This window comes from Stegodyphus dumicola, chromosome 3 (genome assembly GCF_044657685.1).
Source record: "Stegodyphus dumicola isolate Sdum_Otavi_A_Nest chromosome 3, ASM4465768v1".
Lineage (NCBI taxonomy): Eukaryota > Metazoa > Arthropoda > Arachnida > Araneae > Eresidae > Stegodyphus > Stegodyphus dumicola.
This window is the reverse complement of record NC_140770.1, coordinates 268358076-268379149: the sequence shown is the minus strand read 5'-3', so window position 1 is coordinate 268379149 and position 21074 is coordinate 268358076. Positions and strand designations below refer to the sequence as shown.

The window sequence follows — 21074 nt, the reverse complement described above, 5'->3', positions numbered from 1 at the left end:
TAAAAGCGTAGTTTCATTTTTCATTATATCTAAAGAAATTAAATATATAGAAATAAATATATAGAATATATAGATATAAATAAATTAAGTAATATATAAATATAAAGAAATAATATTATATCTAAAGAAATTAAATAATGAAGAATCTACATGAATGTATGTATGTTTCTCGCAGTGAAAAAGTAATGGTACCTAGAGCCATCAAGTTTTGAATAACGTAATCCTTCACCCGAATATGGGCACCTGGAAGTCTGAATTTCGAATTTGTTTTATTATCTACTTCATATTTTGTAAAACTTTAACGAATTTTTGATTAAAAATTTCAGTGATTCCAAAGTGATAACACTGTATAGAATAAAACATTTTTAGGGCCCACCAGCGGCCGAGCGGTAAAGACGCTGAACACTGGTAGTTCGGTACGAGGTTCGAATTCCGCGAACGGGCTGGCTGCATGGGCGTTTTCGTGGTTTTCCCCATGTGTAACGTGTATACGAGCCAGTTCCTCTTAGAAAGTCCTCCAAAAAGGCATCCCTCCCCTTAGGCAGATAGCCCTCGAGGCTTTGTCATAATCATACACACACACCAAAACGTTTTTATCTCCAGCGTGCAAGATTGACTACTGGAAGTTACTGGAAGCAAGTGGAGTTAGCCCAAATGTCATCGAAACGTGTATTTGTGTATAAATGAAAAAGAGCCCTTCTGGGCATAATATAAAATCTGAAGGCTTTCAGATTTAAAAAAAATTTTTTTTTATTGATTTTGTTCTCTTCACTCCAATTTATATGCAAGTACAATTGCTCTAGAACGCTATATAAAACATTAAGTTAGAAGTGGAGGTCATTAGGTATCAACAACAAACAGTCGATGTAAGTAAATGTTTTTTTTTTAGTTATTAGTTAGAACATTGGCACGCTAGGAAAGCGAGAGAAATACCTTATAAAGTTATATTATAATAGTTGAATAAAATTTATAATTTAGTTTTTGTAACCAACAAAAACTAAAAACCTTTTTGTGTTTATCTCGGCACTTAATGTGTAAGTAAATGAAAAGGCGTCAGTGCAAAGTTTAGCAACCTTTTTTCTTAAGAAGATATGTAATAAAAACTTTTTCTTTATAATTTGTAAAACAGATATTAGCGAAAAATTTTGAGCCAATTTAGTTATTGTACCAATTTATCAATATTAATTCAGTAGTTCCTTGAAATTATGTACGGCGTTTGCTATTCTTTTGCATTATTTCATTCGATGAAAAATGTGTAACGTGTATACGAGCCAGTTTCCCTTAGAAAGTTCTCCACGAAGGCATCCCTCCCCTTAAGCAGATAGCCCTCGAGGCTTTGCCATAATCACACACACGCACACATTCGATGAAAAAATAAACTATTGAAGTAAATTTTAATACTTTATATTAGAACCAAAATGTTAAATTATAAGAATATTACTTAAAATTTCCGCTTCGAAGTAAGTTAAGTTAATTTTTTATATTTTTATTTTAAAATAAAATTAAAAGACAAAGAACGATTTTTTTAACTGTAATGCTATGTACTAAGAAAAAGTCCTTTCTTTTAACAGCATCATAACTGAATTTTAGATATCACTATGGTAGAAATAATATTATGGCATTTTACTTAGAAAATGAACGAACTTTTAAAAGCTCACGTGAAAAAACGTATTCGTAATAAAGCACTCAATAGTACTATCACCTTCTTTAGATAATTGTCAGAAAATATATTAAAACTGTTATTTTATCTCTGAAATAAAACGTATAATCTGAGTTTCATAATAGATTAGTAATGAATTATGCCCAGCAATTTTTAATGCGAATAATTATTACTCGTACTTCATTTATTTTTAGCCATTTACTTTGGCGTTAGCCAGAAAAGGGCTATTAGTCTATTACGCGTTGAATCACTGTAAAAGTCTGAATCACTTTCAAATTATTGCTACCAAATATTATTATCTCCTTGCGTTATATTTAAAGAAATTAAATAATAAAGAATCTGTATGAATGTAAGTGTGTTTCTCGCATTGTGAAAAACAGCGATACCTAGAACCATCCAATTTTGAATAACGTAACCTTCCACCCGAATATGAGCACCTGGAACCCCGAATTTGGAATCTGGAATTTGTTTTATTGTTTATTTCATATTTGCAAAACTTTAATGAAATAAACTCAACGATTTCAAAGCGAGTCGTGGCAACACTGTAGGGAATAAAATATTTTTATTTTCAGCGCGTGAGACTGTCTATCGGAAATTCTAAAGATATGCTCTTTTTAAATATGTTCAGCCCAAAGTGGTGTTAACCCAAATGCTTTCTAAAAGTATATGTCTGTAAATGAAAACAGAAACAAAAATATTAGTGGTATTTTACTCGACTTTTTTCTTACCTGAACCACATTTTTCAAACTTAACAAAAGACTTTCTGATTGAAAATTAATTGAACAAAAGATTTTTTTCTATAAATTATTAAAGTGATATTTAATTTTTTAATAAATAATAAAGTTTTATGAATAATTAATATCTAGCATAACTCTCTTTTCTAATAAATTTTAAGCAATTTATTCATGAAAAGGAAAACCTGAAGTTCACTAGTGTTCATTTTTCCCTTCTGTGTTATAAATGACATCCGATATATTAATTTTAAAACATTTGAAAGAAAGGTACATCTAGGAACTTGAAATATTTAGTTTCTTTAGAAAAATTGAATGATCTTGCAGTCTTAGTCTGTTTTTCGGGAATTAGATAGAATTTGAAAGAGCAGAAAGCGTAAAAACATTTTAATACTATTTTTACAGGTGAATCATCACAGCTTCAGTGGTAGGGCAACAACAGTGGAGAAGAGAAACGTACGTAAATTTGTATTTTATACAGTAGATAGAATAGTATGTAGTTAGTGGAACTCAGTTTTTCTAGAATCGAAATAGTTTTCTGACTGCCAAACCTAAAACAAGAAAAAAGCTCCTGAAAATTAACTCCCTTTAAGAAATAAAGAAAAGTTTGAGATGGTATTAGACTAAATATTTAAGAGTACAAATTTTAAATGTACACATATGAAAAACAAAACCTGAAACAGTGAGCTTTATTTCATTATGCAACAGATATAAAGGAAAACTCTTAGCAATAATAATTTCATTATCACTATTACTACTATTATTATTTGTGACTAATCTCTCTTGTCTGACAGTGACATCAGAACAAACCCACGAAATGCATTGTGGCAAGACGTGCAAGGTTGATCCTGTCATTGGCAAGAGCCTTAAGCACCATACAGCTGACAGTACGACCTTACTCGATTTCGCCACCAATTTTGATAGTTTGCATCCCGGGAAAACGTGCCCGAGAATCTCCCATCCCTCTTCCTCTAGCACTGACCTCTCGAGAGGACTTTCGGCTCACCCCATGTCGCACAGACACTATACATTTACAAACATTCATGCTTTCTCTGGGATTCCAACCCGTGCCTGCGGTACGGCAGCCAGCGTCGCTAACCATTATCTCGGTTAGGCGGCTCTACTATTAGCAACACTTTTAAAAATATTAGTGGTATTTAGCTCATTGCACTCATTTCTTACCAACAGTATTACTACTAAGACAGAAGAGAAACTCGCCTCAAATAAATCATACAATTGAAGCAACAACCTGTGTTAGGCGTAGATTTTTAGCACAGAAACTCTATCGGTTTCGAGGGCGAACAAAGTCTTTCTTCATCAGGAGCAAACAAATGTTTTTGGCAGATTCTTTGCTCCGATATTTATCTCAGATGATTCTAATATGTTTATTTACTCATTAAATTACTTATTTTAAAAATAAACACAACAGGGAATCTTTCTAAGTTTTCAGAGAAAACTTTTTAAGTTTGACAAAAGAATTGAAAAAGAAAACCTAGTCTCTTTTTCGTACTTATTAAATTTTTCTTCGACGCATAAATTAAAATACATACCTTTACTTATAAATTTTGTATGTAAGTACAAATTTGTCTGTATAATGTCCATGCACTGAAGAGAAATTACTAGAAATTATCTTCATCAAGGATTGTAGATGTTCATCAGTCAATCGAGTTCTTTTCTTTGTAATTTTCAGCTGCGAAAAAAAGCTGCTCACGTATTATTAATATACTTCCCAGCATTGTGATTTGAATGAGGGTAAAGGCCTCTTAGATAAACTCTTAGCGTACATATTCGTAAATGAGTGCGTTTATTTTCTGACTAGTAAGAACGAAGATTAATCAAATCTGTATCTTCAAATCTTTGAATTAAATTTATATCACATCGTAAATAAATTAGCTCAATTTATTAATTTTCCGTTATGTTACTCTTATTCGTTTTTATCTAATTGAAGTGTGTTCTCTGGTCGCATCAAAGACCACTAACCTATTGTATCTTGTTTCCAGAAATATTTCAGAACAATAGTTGTTTAAACGATTAAAACCAGTAAGTATTTACAAAGGCATGTGAATAATGTCCCATCCGCCTTTGCTTCTGTAGAAATTATCATACATAATATTTTACTTATCACATATTCCACAAAACAAATAAACAAGAGTAAAACAAGATTGAAAATATCCACAAAACAAATAAAAATCGCATATTCCACAAAACAAATAAACAAGAGTAAAACAATATTTGTGTTAAAGAAATTATTTACAGTTTTGTAAAGCAATTAATGTTGAAGAAAAGCAAGTCGTTCATCTATTTGAAATCTAAAACTTTCATTTTAACTGTTATTTAATTTAATTATCTTTCTCTCTCCAGGTTCCCAACCGCATTAGTGGATATCCAGAGACACCTGCTCCAGAATTCCGTTATCCTTACATCTTCCAGAATCGAGATGATGGAATTCTGTCAGCAGGAAATGACTTCGACGATAGCAGCAATGATGGCTTGGACAGCGATAGCCTTGCCGACGTGGACAGTCTAATGCTATTGCCACCTAACTCAAGATATGTGGAGGGTCCCGAAATAGGCCTTTCACCATACAGGTAATCTTAAATTCCTTTCTGAGAAATACTAGTATACATAGGCTAAATCAAGTATATATTTCCCAGAAAACATAACAGTTGTAACATTGACAGTCCATTGGATAAAGAATGTAGAAAAATAGCTCAGATACTTTTCTCTCTTGATATTAACGTTGCTTGAGATTTATCATTTTGAATTACAAGAGTTTTTCACAATCACTCTGTTTTTGTATTTCTTATTTGCCGACATAATAGACCTTTCGATTAAAATATTTTCAAAATTTGTGTCTTAAAATTTGTACCTTAGGCCTTTACGAAGAAAATATATGTGTTACGGGCAAATCATGAAACGTAAGCATTCTATAGAATACCTAGGCATTGTATATAATGCCAGACATTTTAGGTAAAGTAAGAAATATGAGAATTGTTACATACTTTAGCCAGGCATCGTATATAACACGTAGACATTCTATAGAATGACAAATGCTATTTAGGCGAAGCATGAAAAAAAAGGTCCTGATAAGGCTATTATATAAATGATGTGCAGTCCTCAAAAATACAAATGTTGCTCTGAAAAAAAATTGAGAGTGCCATTAAAAAAAATTTATTCAAAATATGTAAAGAAAAATGAAAGGTATTCAAAAAATTTATGTCTTTCTTATTAAGAAAAACAAATTTTTTATATAAAAAATCAGGAGTTAAAATTAATCTGCTTGTTGCAGCATGGTAAGCTTGCATGACATTTTGAGTTACATTGCATTACATTTTTCAGGCAAAGCTATTTCATTATTTTGGCACTTTTTTTACACGTACATTTGACGAATCCGGGACCAATTCCTCTATACTGAGTAATTGCAATTGACCGGAGAAGAATTTGTGTAGAATTTGCGGTGTGTTGTACCATTTGCACTCGTAATATCATTTCTGATTTCAAAGGCCTTTGCTAGCAATATTTGTTGTAATTTTGAATATTTAAATTGTGTTTAGTCTCGTTTTGGGGTTCATTTTGAAATCCGAGATCTATCAGAATGTATCTTTTTATAATTTTGTTAATTTATGTTGCTTAATAAGTTACTTTATTTGTTGGTCGATTGGTTGTTGGTGTTTTCCTTCCTACAATTTAAAAGAGGTTTGCGGCGGGCTGCACAAAGATAAGAAATTCATACTTGCGATCTCCCACAGGTCGCAGTGTTCGAGCTATTACGATCTGTGAGACGACAAGATATGACATTGCAGAAGCAATAATTCGTTCATTTACGGTTGCTATTGACCTTACAAAGTTCATAACTTCACAGCCAGTGTCAAGCGGTTTTAGAGATCTACACTGTGTCTCTCACCAGAGCCTCTCGAAGGCTGACGGACCAGTGAGCCTGTTGCTTCTGTAGCCATAGGTATTTTAGGAAATCACATATTTTGTTTAACAATAATTCTTTCATTTGTTTCAAAACGAAACTAGGTTTTTTTGTACCTTATTGTAAATCCGATAAAAGGTTGCGGATTTGCTGTATTGCAGAATTTTGAATTTGAGACATATGTTAAAGATGTGTCTAAATTTGCTACAATATGCGAATTGGTAATATCAGAATACTAGGAGAAAGGGGCACACATGGCTGGCTCGATGGAGGCCTTAACACAGCTAAACGTCCCAAACCCTAGAGCCCATCCAGTCAATCCAGGAGAACGATTTTTGTTCACTAGGTCTGGGAAATGTAATACAAAGACAATGGTGGACGGATAGTATCCACCGAAATATAAATAGACAAAAATATTTTATTTCTGGCAGTGGCAACACATTTCTTTTAAATTGCTGAGCGTGTTCTTTAAATCTGAAGGCAAGTATATTGCGAGTGGCAACGCATTTCTTTTATATCGCCAACTTTTGTAATTAAATTAGAAACATATACTCTTTGCAGAGTAACATAAATTTTACTCTTTGCAGAGTGGCAACACAAAGGTTTACCGATGACACACTGTCGTTACCGCGTTATGTTATCGAATTCAGCAACTCTTTCATAAATAATTTTCGTCAGTACCAGTTTAAAGTTTGTTTCTAAATCAGCCGTTATCACTACGAAGAATGAGAACAACGTTTGTGAATAATTTCATCATAAAAGCAGTCTTCATTTAATTAAAAGTTAAATGAAGACTTCATTTAACTTAATTTTTAATCTTCATTTAACTAAAGTGCCACTAAAAGATTTAAAGGTTTTGATATATACAAGATATGTATATCTATTACAACGAATATCGAAAAGGGAACAATGTTTATTATATCTATGCGGTGAAATTTACTTTCATGGTTAAAATAGTATTAGCCCAGTTTCAAATGGATTTATATTTGAAATTTAAAGCTCAATCTGATAAATAATATGCAAAATAAAAGGAAACTGTCAAAGATTTTCTAATAAGTATTTTAGGTAATTTGCTTTTGTTAGATAAAGAGCATCAAGACGATAATTCAATTCTTGTCATAATTGCATCGGCAAGGTTTGGGTCTTCATAGCACTATAAATAGAGACTATATTCACAACACTATAAATGGCATTATCATAGGGACTTATTAAAAAATATACTGAATGAACTCAACATATGCTGAAAGAACATTTTGACATATTCCTTTGAACAGAGTAGGGTATATGGCACATTTAAGCAAATGTTCATATTACACGTAATGGTTTTGAGCTGGTGCATTCGCATTGTGGTGTTGGCAATGCTCTCATGGGGACTGTGTGATTAGTTTGTGTCGTTGTTCGGTTCAAACAGAAATGCAAACGGACCATTTCTAATATGACTCCAACTACCTGATATTTCAAATTAGGGTTGCCTTTACAGAGAGGCGTAGCTAGGGTTTTCAGCGCCCGGGTACAACTGAAGATTTTGCGCCCCTTTCTCTGTTTCAAGAACGGAAAACATTTCATTCTAAAATTTAATAACATCAATTTGGCGCCCCCTGAATGCTGCGCCCGGGAACAGATGTCCCCCCTTGCCCCACCCTAGCTACGCCACTACCTTTACATTTCAGTTCTCTTACTTAAGCTTTAACACGCAAAAAGGATTAATTTTACATGAAACCTATAAATGACTGCAATCTTATGTGAGCGTAATATCCGCTGTCATTAGGGACTCCTTTCGACAAGCAGTAATGCCACCTATTGAATAATGTCAAAAGAGCAAATATGGACAGTAAGATTAAGAGAAATATAGGCAGTACCAAAATGTTATAATATTTTCTTTTCATGAGGCAGTTAAAGTGAGATTGATTATTTGATGCTCTAACAATAACCATTGGCTTATTATGGGTTGTTCTATGAGGAATGTGTCGAGTTAGAGAGTGACGATTGCAATAAATGTAGCATATGATACAAGTCCTCATTATAAGCTGTTCTTCTTTAAGTTTGTAATAATTTATATTAATTTAATAGTTTATCTGATTTTCACTATTCAATTATTTTTAATTTATAGATAAAATCTTGGACCTTTTTTTTTGTGATACAATTTGTTCAATAAAAAAAGTTTAATTTTACTTCTTATCATTTGCCAAACTTATAATTTGTATTAAAATGCAATTCTGTTTGGAAAACGTAAATGTAGAGATGGCAGTTTTTCTTATCTTTTTAATAATGCAACTTGCCCATATTTCCGGCAACTGTGCCCATATTACCTAAAAAATTAGTCAAACATAGACAATTGCAGAATTTGTTGCGGAGCTTCTTTATTACACATAGCAAAAAGAGTTAGGGATTTGTTCATATACCATTAGAAAGACCTAAAGTTTGAAATGTATTAATTTCAGAGAAATGAAAAGCGTTTTGGTGTAGTGTAATTTTCAATTAAATATTTTGGTGCCCATATTTGCCAAGTTTACCCTGCCACTGCCCAGAGATTATTTTTTTCAGACGAGGTTTAACACGAGATTCCTCTTTTATTCTAAGAGATTCCTTCATTCCTTCGATATTTTAAAATTCAGAAATTTCTTTATTTTTTCATTTCATATATATCAGACAAATATATAGTTTATGCTTGTTTTGTGCATGTTTTATGCTATCAGCTTCATGCATGGTTCATGAATATCAAACTAATACATAGAGTATGGCTCATCTAAAATCAAATCGATCATTTTTAAGAATTATGTACTAACTCTCAAGTAAATCTTTCAAAAACTATTTAATTTTATTTTTCTTTGTTTTTACTTCCTTGTACGAAGTAAAAAGGAAGTATTGTATTGTAATCGCGAAAATTTTCAGGCATCATATTTCAACGAAAATATCCATTTTTAACCGCTATTGAATCCAATTTAACGATGTTTTTGCGTAACATCTATATGTAAGGACAGAATAAAAGACTCTTTTCCACCCTTAAAATTATAAAACTGATTTGAAATGAATTCTTAAGAGAATTTTTCGTGGCGTCTGTACGTACATGTACGTACGTATGTATCTCAACTCAAAAACGAATAGCCTCAGAACGTTGAAATTTTGTATATAGGACTGCTATAACATGTAGATGTGCACCTCGCATTTTGGTTGCAATCGGCCACACCAAACGTATATAAATATATTTATATATATATCCACTCTGTTACCCGGCTCAGTGATCTCACTTTCTTTGCTCTTATATGTTTGTAGATTGTGCATTTTTTGCTTTAAAAATGATTGAATTATATTGTTCTTATCTTCCGGTTAAGGATTTTATGCCTTTTGTAAATCTGTATGCAATATTTGTAGAATTACCAACAATTTAAAAGCTGTTTAAGAGCGGTTAAGCCTAATTTTTAAATAACAGGGCGGCCATATTTGTTTACATTTGAAACAGCAGAATAGTAGATTTGTTGCCAATCTGAAGAGACTAAGCTTCGCAACAAGAAAGATAACGCCTTCTTTTATTATTGAGAATTAAATCATGTTTAATCCATTCTGGAATTTATTCGAGGAAATAAGTGTTTGAAATTTACTTCGCAATTTTTAATATAGATATTTTGAGTTTTTATGTATTTTTGCCTTGTCGGGAAGTGAGAACTGAATTAATTGAATGAGAAATACTGAATCGTCTGTGAAAAACTGTTCTTTTTTGTTTTGTTTGCTTAATTTCTTTTATACATCGTTTTAGGTTTATTATAGTATTTGAAGAGAACACGTGGCAACGACTAGATAATTCTTGAAATGATATAAATTTATGTGCATTCTGAGTTATAATATGTTCTTTTTCCTCCCTCTCCTTGCTCCCTCCATGGGATTCACCCAGGAACCTTTCAACACCATGCCCATTATGGATTTCCTTCAGGTTTACAGGGAAGTACTGCGAATGCAGTAGAACCCCTGTATAACTTACCTCTGTATCAACGTATCAATGTATTTATAATATGAACGAAATTAACGCTGTTAAGCGAACCTAGCGCCAGAGTGCCGCTATGGTAAACAAATATAGTGAATTTTAAAGAGTGCATTTATTTTATTGTGGTTTATGCGCTATCGACAAAGTAGATTTAATTCAATCCAATAAGTTGAAATGAAATGCAAGAAAAAATGCGTATAATTTAATATTTCGTGCAAGGAAGTCACGTGGCGTACACATCAGATTTTTTTTTTTTTTTTTCTTCAGAATTAAGAGACTACGTAAATCTGTTGTTTCGCATAACACTGATGATGTGAATGGTATTTTTTCACAGATCTCAGAAAGAAGAAAATGAAGCTATTCGGAAATGGTTGTCTCGCCATACCACCCCATCAGTTTTCTCCGTAAGCAGGAGATCTGCACCTTTCTATCCATTAGATTACCGGTATATCTCGGGATACAAGAAGAGGTCCAGATTCTTCAATAATAATGGGTACGTAGAGACTCCGTTTATTCTTTACGAAATTAAGCTTGCCAGCGATGAAAGTTCTGAGACGTTCTGTTATAAATGCGTTTAAATAACTGAGAAAATTTATGCATATCTATATTAGAGATATAATATGCCCAAAACAGATTTACACTAGAACAGATTTATAATATAAATTTATAGAATAAAAGCACGCAGCTGGAGCTCAATTTGCAAAAAAAGAAAGAATAATTAAAGTTTTTTTTTTTTTTTTTTTTTTTTTTTACAACAAACCGCGAATGTTTACAATAATACTCAATAGATGGCGGAACTGGCGTGCGCAGTTCAAAATTTTGATATTAACGACAATGAATCTCTATTCTTTGATTAACGATACCTTATAATTGCGCGGTGTCCTTGAAATTTATGCTTCGATGAAGAAATATAAAGACAAAGGAAAAGGTTGCATCATAAAAATTGCGTATGCCTATCGACATCGTCTGAATCTCTCGAACATGCTCTGTCCTTTTCAACCGAACACGCTTCCTCCAATTATGTTCGTTATGCAACCTCGTATGTTGATACCTCGAAAACATGATTTTCGTTGTGTTCTGAAAACATAACGCGTGCTTTTGCTTTCAAGTTTAATAGAAAATATTGTCGCGCTCTCCGACGACAAAATTTTCGATAATCTTCGATTCCAATTTCCTTATTTTTAAAAAAGGAATTTAGATTTTTTGATAGCCCTCTTCATATTGCAAGGTTATTAGTTTATGCCAACTTTAGAGTATTAAATTGGAATTTAAAGAATCAGAGATTGCAAGTTTCGTTTCTTTTCCTCCAATTTTATGTAAATTTTATAATTTCTATTTCATTCTGATAAATGTCCTCTCAATATGTTAAATTTTTGTGTTCAGTGTTATTTTATTTCCGATTTTAACTTTCTAAAGTTTTCTAATTTCCCATTACAGGGAAAATGGAAAATAACAGGGCATGGCCGCCCTGTTATTTTCCATTTTCCATTACTTTATTATGCCAATTCATTTCTTTTAACTTTTTGGTTTTCATTTCAGTGCTTTCCTCAGATCTAAATTGCAATTTCTTTCTGCTATGAATTTGGAGTTTATAACACAATTTAAAGAAATACTTGCTTAGAGTTTGTTTAAAATAATTAAATGTTGATAAGATGCTAAATCATCTGACGGCAATATACCAACTTCTAATGAAAGGCAAGCTAACGTAGTCCAAAAAACCCAATAAGTTGATAAAACTTTTGACTGGAGCTTTACTTTGCTCGAAGGAGAATAACATCGCTATTGACTTCATAATATTTCCCGTTTTCGATTGTAGATTTTAAAGGAAGGAAAAGATTATATTTATTTTACCTATAAAATACTAAATGTCGGTTAACGTAAATACGAGCCAGGTTTCCTTATCAGAGTCCTCCACGAACGCATTCCGCCTCCTAGACAGATCTCCCTCTGATATTTAACGTTAAGCAATTTGTCAAAAGCTTACGATCGGAAAAATGCATTACTGCAAAACCTTTGTAAAATATACAACATAACATATTCATTCATAAAATTAGTTATAAAAATTGTGCATATTGAGATGCATTTAATTCTAATAAATTTTTCTTTTATTACTGCATAGTGATTTTTTATTCGTCATTGTGCAGATAATTAATAAAGTACGATTTCCCCACCCACCATTTCGTTGCACTGGCACAGTTGAGGCAACACGTATTGCGATTCTTCGATTTCTACATTTTCTGTTCCATTTATCTGTATTTTATGTATTGCCATTTCTAGAGGTTTAATTCCCTTTACCCACTTTATATATTTTGTCAAAAAGAAAACTGAACTTTTGACGTTAGACGCTGGAAAAGTTGAACTTGCATTATTAAATTTTAATAGTTCAATCCAAATGCTAATTTCTTTTCACCCGTATCTTAGTTTGATTTAAAATTAGATTCCCTTCCGGATGGCGCAATAATTTAAGAAAAGAAGGTTTTTATAAATCGCAGTACTTTGCCGAAACTAATGCTTTGTTAGTAGTCACAAAATTTGGAAAGGATATAAATTTACAAGAAAATGTAGTTCAAGTGACTACGCAGAAAATCTTCTCTGTCACTGCATTCGTAATATTGGCGACTCGAATTAAAACAAAAAAGATAATTACTCAACGCTTAACACATCCTTCCCTAACAACAGCTACACTCATGAGGACTTTATTTCTAAAATTAGAAGGATCGGAGTCCTGTTGTAGGCCGTCACGATGGTTTATAAAATATAATAATAATAGGCAACGAATGAAAAATTAAATAAAATTAGAAAACAATAAAAATAACTAACTAATCATATGAATGACAGATAGTTAAAGAATAAATTAAAATGCCAAATCTCACTTGAATTCGATTTCGGTGATTACGGCAAAACCCCCGAGAGCCATCTGCCTAAGGAGAGAGATGCATTCGTGGAGGACTTTCTAAGGGAATCTGACTCGTATACACGTTACACATGGCGAAAACCACGAAAAAGCCCAGGTAGCCAGCCCGTTCGCGGGATTCGAACCTTGGATAGAACTACCAGTGTTCAGCGACTTTACCACTCGGCCGCTGGTAGGCCTAGCAGTTCCTTCTGGCAGTTTCTAGTTTATTGGCAGTTCCTTCTGGCAGTTTTATTGCTTCATTTGTGGCTCTCATTTGGGAATCAGACAAGAATTACGATTTTGCTCAAAGAGTAAGAAGTACCGGAGTCAGGCTACATTCGGGCCGGATTTAAGCCATGACACTAATAACCAAATTTTTTATGGCAAAAATATTATCTTACTACAACTACGCTAACAAGCAGCTTTTCAATAGCTACAAATTAATACTGATAACGCTCGGCTAGAATCAGCTTTCTTTTCAGTTAGGCCACTCATGACCATATGACGGTTAAATGTCAGGAGAGTCGTAAACCGTACAATGCTGAAGAGGATATACTCGTAAATTTAGATTAGTAACTCTCTCTTGCAAGTTTTACAATTATTTATTACTTCTCTTAGCTCAGATGGATGTAAAAAGATAGAAAATAACATATTTAAATTAATTTACAGTTTTTAAATAATTTTTATATTCTGTAATCTCGTTGTATATCATCTGATCCCTTTTGAGAATAATATTTTCTGCATTACCGTGTTCTTTCACCTATTATTACACAAAATCCCGTAACGATGCCGCAGATAGAGGGAGGGCATGCAGTTTATTTTGTGTTTTCGCATATATTTCAGAATGATTACAATTTGCTATTCTTTAAGCCAGGGGTCCCCAACCATTTTGTCTCTAACAGCACATTCTATAATATCTGTTGGAAGGCGGGCACCATTCACTTTTTCAAGGTGAATTTATGGTTAGATAGAGTTAATTAGTTAATTAGTATGGATTAATATGGTTAGATAGAGTTATTTAGTTAATTAGTATGGATTAGTATGGTTAGATAGAAATAATAGAAATTTAGTGTTTTTATTTCTGTCCAAAATAATTATTAAGTTGTAGAGACATTAGGTTATTTCGAAGCAGGAGACGTGAAAAATGAGCCAGGCCATCGCCGAGAATCGAACCAAGTACCTCTGGAATTTCCATCGAGCGTGCTGACCACTACACTACGAAGGCATGTTAAGACGGAGGGAGAAATACCTTATATACTCCCCCCTCATAAAGGGCGATTGGGGATTAGAGGACCCAATCGCCAAATCTTGGTGGTGGAGAATCATCATCCACCACTTTTTAGTTCGGGCGCCACTGTAGAGGCATTAGGTATTTTTCAAAACCTAAGAGATGAAAAATGCGCCATGCCCTCGCCGGGACTCGAGCCACGGACCTCTCGAATTCACGTCGATGCTGACCACTACACCACGAAGGCATGATAAGAAGGCAGGAGAAATACCTTATAAAGTAATGCATACAAAATCTACAAAGTATAAAAATTCTTTGTAAAAAATACAAATCTCATAATGCCAAAAGCTCAGAAGGCTTCTAAAATATCGCCCGAACCGGCTGTATTCAAATTCCACACCACAGGTGAGACTCAGTGTTGTAATATTCTATTTGTAGAGATGTAGCTATATTTTTATACCACATGTTTAAAAGCTATTACATTACTAATTTTTTATCTCCCAATTTGGCAACCCTGCTCTCGAGATGAACTAGTTCGGTACATTTTGGAGTTTAATGGGAAATTAGGGGGAGTTATATGGGAAATTAGTTGGCGGAATGCGCGAGGAAAATATGGGTTCGGTTGTATTTCGCTTTGTGTTGGTATCTGTGTCGGACGCAATTTCTGTTTCATTAAAATTGAGAAAACTTTCACATAGAATTTTATTGAAAACTAAAACATTTTATTGTGATCGCACAGCGGTGGGCACACGTTAAACGATCGGCGGGCGCCATGGTGCCCGCGGGCATACGGTTAGGAACCCCTCCTTTAAGACATGCAGTGCGTACCTTGATTATTTACAGTTCAGAGATGCATGTGGTGTGATAAAAATATTTTTTAAATAAAATAATAATAATAAAATTCCTTTTTGCTGTTGTTTTATGCCATAATTCCTGCAACGTTTTACTAAGATATACCTTTGGAAGTTGTTTAATTGCTTGTGATTTTAAGCTGCTTTAAAACACTTTTATTCTATAAATATGAATTACTCGATATTTCATGTGAGTTTAAATAACAGTTAAAAGCTTATTTTACACCTTTCCTTTAAGCCTTCTTTAGTGACGCATTTGCTCAGTCCAGAAGTGTATACAGATTTGATTGGCAAGAGGCGTAGTATAAACTGAGAGAAAGAATCGCAACCGCATGACATGCACCAGAGAGATATGTTCCGCTATTGATTTAGCCATCGCTCTTGCCTTATATCATCAGCTGATGTTTGAGTATGTTCAGTAAAACAATATTGCAGGATATTAGCCTAAATTCATAAGTGAGTTTTGCTTTAGATTAGATTGTACTAAAAAAAAATGCGTTTGAAGCCTTGAGTAGCAACACTTATACAATTTGTTTTTAATTAAGAAAACAAATATAAAACTCTTCTTGTTTCATGAAGTATTACGTGGCTTACAGTAAATAACTCATAATTCAAAGCATTCAACCATAAAAAGTTAAAATTTAGGCCTGGCGAGAGCAAAGAAGAAAAAACATAAAGTACAAATACTATTATAAATAAAAATATTGAAATATACCGTGAATAATTAAACTAGGTTAATACTCCTATAAAAGAAAATAATGCAATAATAACAAAAATGAAATAATACTTAAAAATAATAATAATACAAAGAAAAATAATACATCCACGGTGCAAAACATCAATACATATCCTAATCATACGTAGACAATACGCAAAATTATACAGAGACACATAAAAGATAAAAATCCAGTCATATAAATAATAATACTAAAAGACGCCCAAGACTGCAAAGAGTCGGAACTCCTAACAAGATCATAGAAAACAGGAGGTCAGCAAATATAAAGATGCCCTAAACTCACTTTAAATGCACTTCTGGGCAGTCATATGCAACCTACAATGCAATGAAATATGTTCCTCGTATTCCACAGCATCGCCGCAAGCACAGTGTCCACCATTAACAATATTGAAACGAAGTAAATAAGTTCCAAAATTCTCACGACCGGTCAAAATATGAGCAGGTTGGAAATGCCGGTTAAAAATGCCTACACTTAAGTCACTGAAGAACACTTGGGAAAAGTCTGTTTGCCATAGTCTTCGAAGAAGTAAGATATTCAGCATTCCAATCAAACACAGTTTTCTTCCAAACCACATGCTTCCTATAAGACTTGGGAGCAGACAACGTTAAATCAATATCCCGATAGAACACTTATATTGTGGTATTGATTTGTAAATTCCAGCCAGTTACTGGAAGTCGAGGAGACTTACATTTTATTTTATATTATTTTAATTTAGAACCCACAAGTGGTAAGATAAAATGAAGCTATGTTAAGATTTTACTATTTTTATGTTTATTGCTTTCAGAGTCAGTTTAAGCTAAAGGCTGTAACTCGCGCCACAGATTTTATGTAATGTTTGATGGCTGAATGATTGATACAGGTATTTTGTTAGTTACAAAGACCTCCCCAAATGTTATAAATAAAGTTTTTGGTAAATTTCATCAATGGTTAATCCACATCATATTTAATTTTATCAAAAATGATCTGATTGGAAAGATACTTTGAAGTTAAATTTCAGATTTACAAGCTCTATGAAAAATTTCAGTTTATTTCAAATGAAGTGAAAATAAATATTATGCGTAATAGCAGAAATGATACACGCTAGTCTTTGTAAAAGCGAACTAATTATAAATCTGGTAATATTTACATTCATGCATTATAAGTGAATACTGAAATTGTTTTCTTTAAAAATGTTCCTAAACCTCTGCTGCAGAAAAGTGGGTTATCACTAACTGAATTAATTACTGAAAATGTGTAGGCAAATTATAGTTACATATTTTCACTAAAACAAGAATTTATTCATAAATCAATCATATGCAGTCGATCCTCGCACCTACTGTATACATTACGAACCAATGTATAAATATCTTCTACGAACATTCTGCGTCTACGCAGTTCTAATCTTTGCAGTTTGTTCTTAGAAAAGTTTGGCTAGAAACATTTTTGAAAGAATAAAAGAAAATTACATAAAAATATTATATATCTACATATCTCAATATTATTTACATAAATAACTACATAAAAACATTATTTACATAATATCTCCACATTGCTTATATAAATAATACATTACGTAATTATACATGTAATTAATATACGTAATGTATGTATATATTACATACTAGCTGATACCCGCCCACTTTTCTGGGCACACTATCTATTTGAACGTGAACCTAAACTTCTTATATGGACGAAATGTCTAATTTCGAATTGATAATTAATATAATTTTTTTAAATATAAAGTCGGGAAATACAGTGCCAGTTCAGTGAATCTGTCATACACAGATTTCCACATCACCCATGAGGTACTGTGTATTGGGATGCGCCCCCAACATCTAACGTGGTGGGATCCCCAGTAGGCCTACACCAAGAAAAATTGCCAACATAAAACTAAGGTTTATATATATTTAACTTTTATCATAACTTTCATGAAAATAAATGTAATCTTTGTTACCAAATTTTTTAATAAATTACAACTATTTGTCCTTGATTTTTCATGTATGGCAATTTTTATAAATAACAACAACATTCTTAATTTTAATCACAATAATTTATTTCTTTCAAAAATAACATTTATTTTCGTGAAACTTATGACAACAGTTAAATATAAATGTTATTATTAACCTTATCTTTAAATGTCGTTTGCATTCATTGGATAGATGCAAGTTATTTACCCATTTAATAATTTTAAAGGAAAATGCATTCATTGGCAGCATTGTATTTCATATCTTGTTTATGCAACAATAAAAGAAAATTCTGAACTTGATTTTGAAAACCAACTGTATCAGAAACTTCTATTAAACAACGAAAATCCATTTTGGAGGGGATTTACTTAAAATCCGTTCTTAGTGCGCATCTACATCGTGGAATGAGTAACAATGCAAAATTTCAAGTCAATCGGGTGTATAGTTTCGGAGATCTCGTGATGAGTCAATGGTATTTCGCTTATATATATATATAGATTAATAATTACTATGTAATGTACTGACATTATAAATAATTTGGTTTACATTTTATTGCATTTATTTTATTTTATTACATAAAAATAATATTTACATAAATAATTACATAAATTATATATAATGTATCAAAATAATATTTTATGTAATCATGAATAATTACATAAAAATCTTGTTTTGCGTTATTTATACAAATAATTACATAAAAATATTATTTACATTACTTACATTGTATTAAGAATTATTTACATTATTTACATTGCATAAATAATTATTTACATTATTTACATTAAAATAAAAATAAATAATTATATAAAAATAATAATACATAATTTAAAAAAAATTATTTATCTTATTTACATAAATAGTTACATATGTAATATATATATTACAAAAATTTTAAAACTACATTACAAATAACGTAAATAATGTTATTTCATTACATTATTTACAGTAATTACATAATAAATACTTATGTAAACAATCCTAATTACATTATTTACATTACATTACTTAAATTAATTACATGTACATTATTTACATTAATTACACTATTCACATTATTTAAGTATTTACGTTATTTACATTAATTATATTATTTACATAAATTACAATATTTATATTAATTACATTACTTACAATAATTACATTATTTACAAAATGCCAAACGAAATTAAACGACCTTTTGGGCAAATTGCCCCTTTAGGCTAAAAAGTAACATGAATTGTACCTTATGAATGATAAATAATAAAAGGTATAAATGATAATTACGTACTAGCGAGAGCTGTGTTAATGAATTCGATTAAAATTCAAAGATCACTGAAAAAATTACTGAAATTTTAGCAAATCGTCATCGACATCTCACTTTATTAATTGCAATCACTTTTACCCACCAAGCGAGCAAAAGAAGGATGCAGTTATTAAAAAACATTCCCAGACGCGAGAGCTGCATGATATCATTTGTTGATTCATCAGTCAGTAATCTTGTAGAGACATTAGTTATTTTTTGGAAGCAGGCAAGATGAAAAATTAGTACTCGCCTTCGCCGGGAATCGAACCACGGACCTCTGAAATACCGGCACAGTGTGCAGACCACCACACCACGAAGACAGCACGCCAAGAAGGTGGGGGAAATACTTTATATACTTCCCCTTTTAAAGGGCGACTGGAGTTTCTACGGGACCCAGTCGCAAAATACTGGATGTGAAGAGTCATCATCCGCCACCCTTTTAATTCGGACGCCACTTGTAGAGTCTTACTCTCTTGTTCCACATAAACTAGAGTAGATCCTAAAATGACCTGGCGACTTCTCGCACAGGCGTGAAGAAAACTACTGACTCAAGAAGAAGGGCGAAAAATAACCCTTTATTAATTCAAAACAATTAACAGAAAGGCACAGTCTTCGTGCGTTACAATCTAATCGGTCGAATTTCCATTTAACTCTTTAAAAGGAAAAACTGATAACTCATACAAATGAATTCATTTTCGTTAGTAAAAGGCCTTCTGTGATTAGCGGCTCACAGAAATCCCGAATGCCTCTCTTTTAACTCTTTCAGGAACCGATTTTCCGGAGATGAGGACCAAGACACAGATTTCGGAAAGTGGGGCCACGTAGTCCAAGTACCAGAAGCGTACGCCTCAGCTGAAGATGTGGCTAGATTGTACGGTTTAGCAAATCTCATGGCAGAGGGAGACGAAGCTTCACAATCAGAAATGCGCAGGTCCGCCTAAAAAGGTAAGACGATCAAATCTAGTTTTTATCTAAAATCAAATCTAGTTTTTAGTAAACATGAAGCTGATTTTCTATATGCCACGTGCCAATTCACGAGTCTGTTTTAATGTTGTCAACCACGTCTTTCAGTAATATATTGAAGCAACTAACTAGCATAGGAAATATTACTGTTACGAATTCTACTTAAAATTTCCTCGATATAAGAAATTTTTTGCCGGATGTGGTCCTTCTAGAGATGGCAACAAAAATTGTGCCATTTTAAGCTTTTTCCCTGTTCTGCAGGTATCCTGGATGAAAATGTCAAAAATCGCATCATTTCAGGCTTTCTGTTTTTAACTTTATAACAGATGGGCTTTCTATTTTTAATTTTACTTTATAATTCATGGAAAGATACTGGAAGTAAAGTTCGTATATTTTAAGTTACTCCGCAATAAGAGCTGAAAGACGAAAAACAGAGAAAAGGAGGCTTTTTAAGATGCATAAAGAACAATTATTTCAGCCGAAAAATAATAAACATCCTTTATTTTTATGCCATATAGTAATTTCGTTAGGCAGATAGCTATAAAAGATGCATTTTTCTATATTTGGCATAAATTCTCTTCTACGATGAAAGTCGCAGTTTTAAAAATCTGTAAAGTAACTAATCTATTTTTTTAAAATATATGATAGCAGTATTATCGACGATTTTCACAGAGCAATGTATTTTTTAATACAAGCTAGCAAAATCTTCAAATTTTTCACTTAACTTTCAATGTTTCAGTTTTCTCTTTTAATACTTAAATTTTTAACATGTACAATTCTCAAAATATTTTAGCCGCGATTGTTCTTTAGAAATCGACATGATACTATTTGAAGATACTGATAATTCTGAATTATAAGGAAATTAAAAAAACATCTTCTTTA

The 21074-nt window shown here is 32.3% G+C and overlaps 1 protein-coding gene across 2 annotated transcripts in view; it reads left to right on the top strand.

The window, feature by feature from the left end:
• Positions 1-21074, top strand: part of LOC118199106 (uncharacterized) — a 110160-nt gene that overhangs the window by 84390 nt on the left and 4696 nt on the right. The window contains exons 6-9 of one of the 2 annotated variants that reach the window (XM_035370896.2): positions 2797-2847; positions 4753-4979; positions 10624-10782; positions 19996-20174. In XM_035370896.2, the coding sequence (XP_035226787.1) occupies positions 2797-2847; positions 4753-4979; positions 10624-10782; positions 19996-20170 (612 nt within the window). In that variant the 3' untranslated portion in view covers positions 20171-20174. The remainder of the gene's footprint in view (positions 1-2796; positions 2848-4752; positions 4980-10623; positions 10783-19995; positions 20175-21074) is intronic. The other variant, XM_035370897.2, reaches the window with a different exon arrangement.